Source organism: Amborella trichopoda, chromosome 12 (assembly GCF_054954075.1).
Source record: "Amborella trichopoda isolate Santa Cruz 75 chromosome 12, AtrichopodaSantaCruz75HAP2 v2.0, whole genome shotgun sequence".
Classification (NCBI taxonomy): domain Eukaryota; kingdom Viridiplantae; phylum Streptophyta; class Magnoliopsida; order Amborellales; family Amborellaceae; genus Amborella; species Amborella trichopoda.
The window spans coordinates 40,990,205-40,994,695 of NC_142347.1; the positions used below are offsets into that span (position 1 = coordinate 40,990,205).

General features: G+C 36.4%; 1 protein-coding gene across 1 annotated transcript; it reads right to left on the reverse strand.

Annotated features, from left to right (window-relative positions):
- NIP6;1 (NOD26-like intrinsic protein 6;1) lies at positions 1-3,901 on the reverse strand. Its single transcript, XM_006857109.4, has 5 exons — positions 3,556-3,901; positions 3,177-3,401; positions 2,272-2,466; positions 1,078-1,139; positions 1-434 (listed from the first exon to the last, which is right to left on the reverse strand). The coding sequence occupies exons 1-5, from the start codon at positions 3,784-3,786 to the stop codon at positions 239-241; spliced, it is 909 nt and encodes a 302-aa protein (XP_006857171.1). The 5' UTR covers positions 3,787-3,901; the 3' UTR covers positions 1-238.
- Positions 3,902-4,491: the final 590 nt, after the last annotated feature.

The window sequence follows — 4,491 nt, forward strand, 5'->3', positions numbered from 1 at the left end:
TGCTTCAAATCTTTTATCTCAAACCTTAAATTGCAAATCTCTACTTCCCTGTTTACAAAACACATCACAAGATGGCAAACATATCCAGGCACCTATACATCATAGAAACCTTATGTTAATGCCACCATAGATGATCATGAATTGGAGATCAGCAAGAGCTTCATCAGTAAACGCTAGGCCTCCATAAACATCATCGCTCATTAAAATAAAGGTTTTTTTTTTTTTTTGGGTTATTTTTCTATCTTCTAAAGCTACGAACTTGAGGCCTTGCATGCTCATCATCATCCGGAATCTTCACAGCCGTGTAGGCCCCGGCCCCACATAATGCCCCTAAAATCGGACCCACAATGTAGACCCAGATGGCCCTATAGTTGTTTGCCGCAATGGCGGGGCCCAGCGTCCTCACAGGGTTCATAGAACCCCCAGTGTTCTTCCTGTCACACACAAATATAGGTTAATTTCATCAGTTAGAATTTACATGAGAAGGCTAGAAACCTTTTCTTTAATGAGAGGGTGTCTTCAGGGGCCACAAAGATTGCAACCCCATTTTCAGAATTTCTAGAAGAATTATTTTAATTTGGTTTATATATTAGAAAATTCATTTTAGATGGTGGGAAGCTAGTAGAGAAAAATGTGGGAGGGGCAATTTCGTCCTTTTCTTGATTAGAGTTTTTTTTTTGGGTGGTAAAAATATGGAAAGTGCATTTTAGAGATCTGATTTTAATGTTTGAGAGGCTAGTAGGACATTTAAGAAATCTTATTAGGGTGGGAAGCAGTTTATAATGCATGTACTCAATGAAAATTGATTGTTATATGTCGGATGTGAAAAAAATTAATATATTGGGTATTCACGCAAGAATCAATGGGGATACAGGATTCTAGGTATAGAGTAGAGATTCCCAAGCCGTGAGGCAATTTTGGTTATTAAACTGTTTTGGGTTCCCTTGAAGATTTAATAATTTTTTCTATTCAATAATAAATGCAATATTCTTTCAATACACAGTAGCTATGTGAATATTTATGTACAAATAATGTATTGTGTGTGAAAATGGCATGGAAAACACATTATGGTCATACCCTGCAATGAGTATGTTGAGCATTACTGTGGCCCCAACAGCAATCCCAGCAAGTTCTCCCACCTGAATGCATGCATTATACCACATCATGGAAGAAATGATAAAGAGAAAGAAAAAATCATAAAAGAGAAAGTGAAAATTTAAGAAAAAGACAACCTTAAAGGAATTATCTTAAATGGCTAATCCGACCCGGAATGGATTTAGTAGGATCAAGAGTGGAAGTTGGATGATTCCAGATCGAGGAATCCTCACTCGTTCCTTATGTTTTCTTTTTCTAAATTCCTTATTAAATGTAGGCCAATCCAACTCAAAAATCACCGAGTGGGATCTAGGCAAACTAGAATCAGGTCCAGTGGCTCGTAGCCCAATTCTGATTTTTCGACCACTGATAAACTAGCCTAGGCATTTTTGGTCATGACATACCCTTTCTCTTTCCTAATTTAGGAAATAATAGTTTACCTTAATTTGTCTTTTTCCATTAGGTATTTTAGTCAAGGGTGAGGTTCGTATAAGGTGTCCACCTTATGCTATATAAGTAAGAGTAGTTCTAAATTTTGTCAAAAAAAAAAAGTAGTTTTGGTGTAAGAAACCTCACGATAATTTGAAAACTATTTTTAATCATAATTACGAAATTTAAAACTCTAATAACAATAAGATCTATAAATAGTTAAAAATAGACAACTTAGATAACTTGTTACAAGATGTATTATTTTTAGATATCGTATGAGAGGAGACCATTTACCTTTGATACAAGTTGGTCACAATTTCTTGCAATCATTTAATGTGAAATTTGGTAGCTTGGATATATCACAAAATTCAAAAAAAATTCTTTTGAAGTTTGAGCTTGGTCAATGGAATAATTGCAGCCACCCAATTGCACATCCAATGGTCAAGGTTAATGTGACCACGATGTATCAAAAGTAAATGATCTCATTTTATACTTTTTTTTATTTTTATGACTTGAATTTTTTTTTTTTTTTCTTTATATCCATACATCACAAGGTCTAGATAATCAAGTGAAAGGTTTTCGAACTTCGAAAAAAAAAAAAAAAAAAGTTCCCTTGGCTTTTTGAGGTACACCTTACTTCTAACCTTATATAAACTTTTTCCCTTAGGTCACCTACTTGAAGGGCATATAAGATAGTGAAGTACTAGTGATAAAGAATGAATGGAAATACGAGATTCAACCGCATACCGCTCTAGTGTCAGTTGCGACCGCGGTTACAACAAACATGAGGTTGAAAGAGATAATGAATTCGAGGGCAAAGGCTTGGGCATAGCTCCCCGATGGCGCCGTCACCCCACCCCCCATAAATGGGTGAAATATGACCTTCAATGCAAATGACGCACTTATTGATGCCAACACCTGTGCCCCAATGTACATAGGAACCTGCCCAAATAAAATAACAATAAGAAAAGAGGGAAAAAGTTTATATAAGGTTGTAACCTTAAACCGTAGAATTATAGATGCACTTCAAAAATCCATAAATCCATCCATAAATCCATAAAAAAATGTTGTTTTAATGCTAAAAAATTCCTTAACTGATATATGAATATGAATAAAAATAAGATTTTGAATGCAAAAAGTAGTGCATCTTACACACATTGCTCATACGGTCGATTTTTAAGGTTTTCATATGTTTATAGATCCATTTGATTTGACTATTTTTAAAATTTAAAAATTTATAGTTAGATATGAAAATAGATTTTAAGATAATTCTAAGAATTTTTAACACCAAAATTAGATATTATGATAAAATTTGGAAGTGCGCCTTGATTAGATACTTTAAAGTTGCAACCTTATAAAAACCTGCTAGAGGGATGCTAATGCTAATAAAATAATTGTGAACAGAGAGAATGGTGCAAACTTGTGTCAAAGATATGTAGAGAGAGTGTGTGTCTAGTTTTCTTGTTTCTAGTGAGAAAGTGATAAAGACTGGACTAGTTTGTTTGTGCGTATATGTTGGGGAGAGAGAGATGTGGATGATCTAGAGAGAGATTGAGAGAGAAATAGAGAGAGGTTTGTGAGGAAATCATAAAGTCTAGTTTTCTTGTATGCATCGTACATGAATGAGAGTTTTAGAGAGAGAGAAGAGTTACTTGTGTCCATGGAAAGTGCTTCAAAGCTGCAAAAGCAATGGTAACAGCAGGGTTGAGGTGGGCTCCCGATATATGACCAGTGGAGAGGATGACTATCATCACTGCCAAACCAGTTGAAGCGGCACACCCGATCAGCGTTTCAGACCCATGCGTTTTCTGGTTCACAATTGCGGTTGCAGTCCCGGCGAAAATGAGCATCAATGTTCCTACAAACTCAGCTCCAACCTGTTCATGAAAAATAAAAATATTTACTCCATATATAAAAGGAAAAACCCAGATAAAAAACATTCTCCATCGACCCATGTCTTCAAAGAAAAGTAACTGAAATGTAGAGAGAGAACAGACAGATCTGATGAGAGAGAGAGATGACAGTGGGAACCTTTCGAAAGAGGGAAACAGGAGGAGGTGGCATTGCGCAAGAAGGGAGAGCGCCCTCTTCCAAGGCCCATGATTCAACAGTGAAGCATTTGTGACAGGCACTTAGCATTGATCTCTTGTGGTTATTTGAGCTTCTTCCACCATTGGCTTGTAAACCAAAGAGTGGAGCACCTGGGGTGCCTGGTGTTGCAGGTGTTGAAGGGATTGATGTTGTGTCATCATTGTCAGCCATGCTACTAAATGCTCTCTCTCTCTCTAGCAACAAACTCAGAAAATGAAGTCCAGAAAAGTCACTTTCTCTCTCTCTCTCTCTAGCAACTGAAATCCATAAAACTCATTCTCTCTCTCATACAAACAAAATCTCCCAAAGGACCAATTGCCTCTCTCTCTCTCTCTCTCTCTCTCTAAGGACCAATTACCTCTCTCTCTCTCTCTCTCTGGTATTGGTATTGACCAAGGGGATGTTGAGGGGGCTTATATAGGTGAAGGGGTGGTGGATGTTTGACTTGGGTAGGGGCCAAAAAGCAAGCTTTGAAATTGATGAGGCGACTACACTGAAAGAACAGTTAGTACCACATAATGACAATCATATCCTTTTCCTTTTGCATTATGCCATATAAATTCTTTGTTTTCTCAAATGTCTTACCCGATCCCTCTTTTTCCTCTTCCTTTTGGGTAGAGGGCTAAAAGTTTTCCTCACAAAGTGTTCTCTAATAATATGCTATTGTAATTATTGAAAGCCCACTTACATAATCTCCACCCCTAAAATTTCCATTAAATAATTTAGAGCCTCTACTTGAAATTATTAGAGTTTAGTGTTTAAAGGAAAAAATTTATATAAGTGCGAGACTCTAAATAATCAAATTAGCATGCACTTCAAAAAGTGATTTTTTGATTCTCAAATTGATTGTCTCGACCTCGAGATATATAGACATGA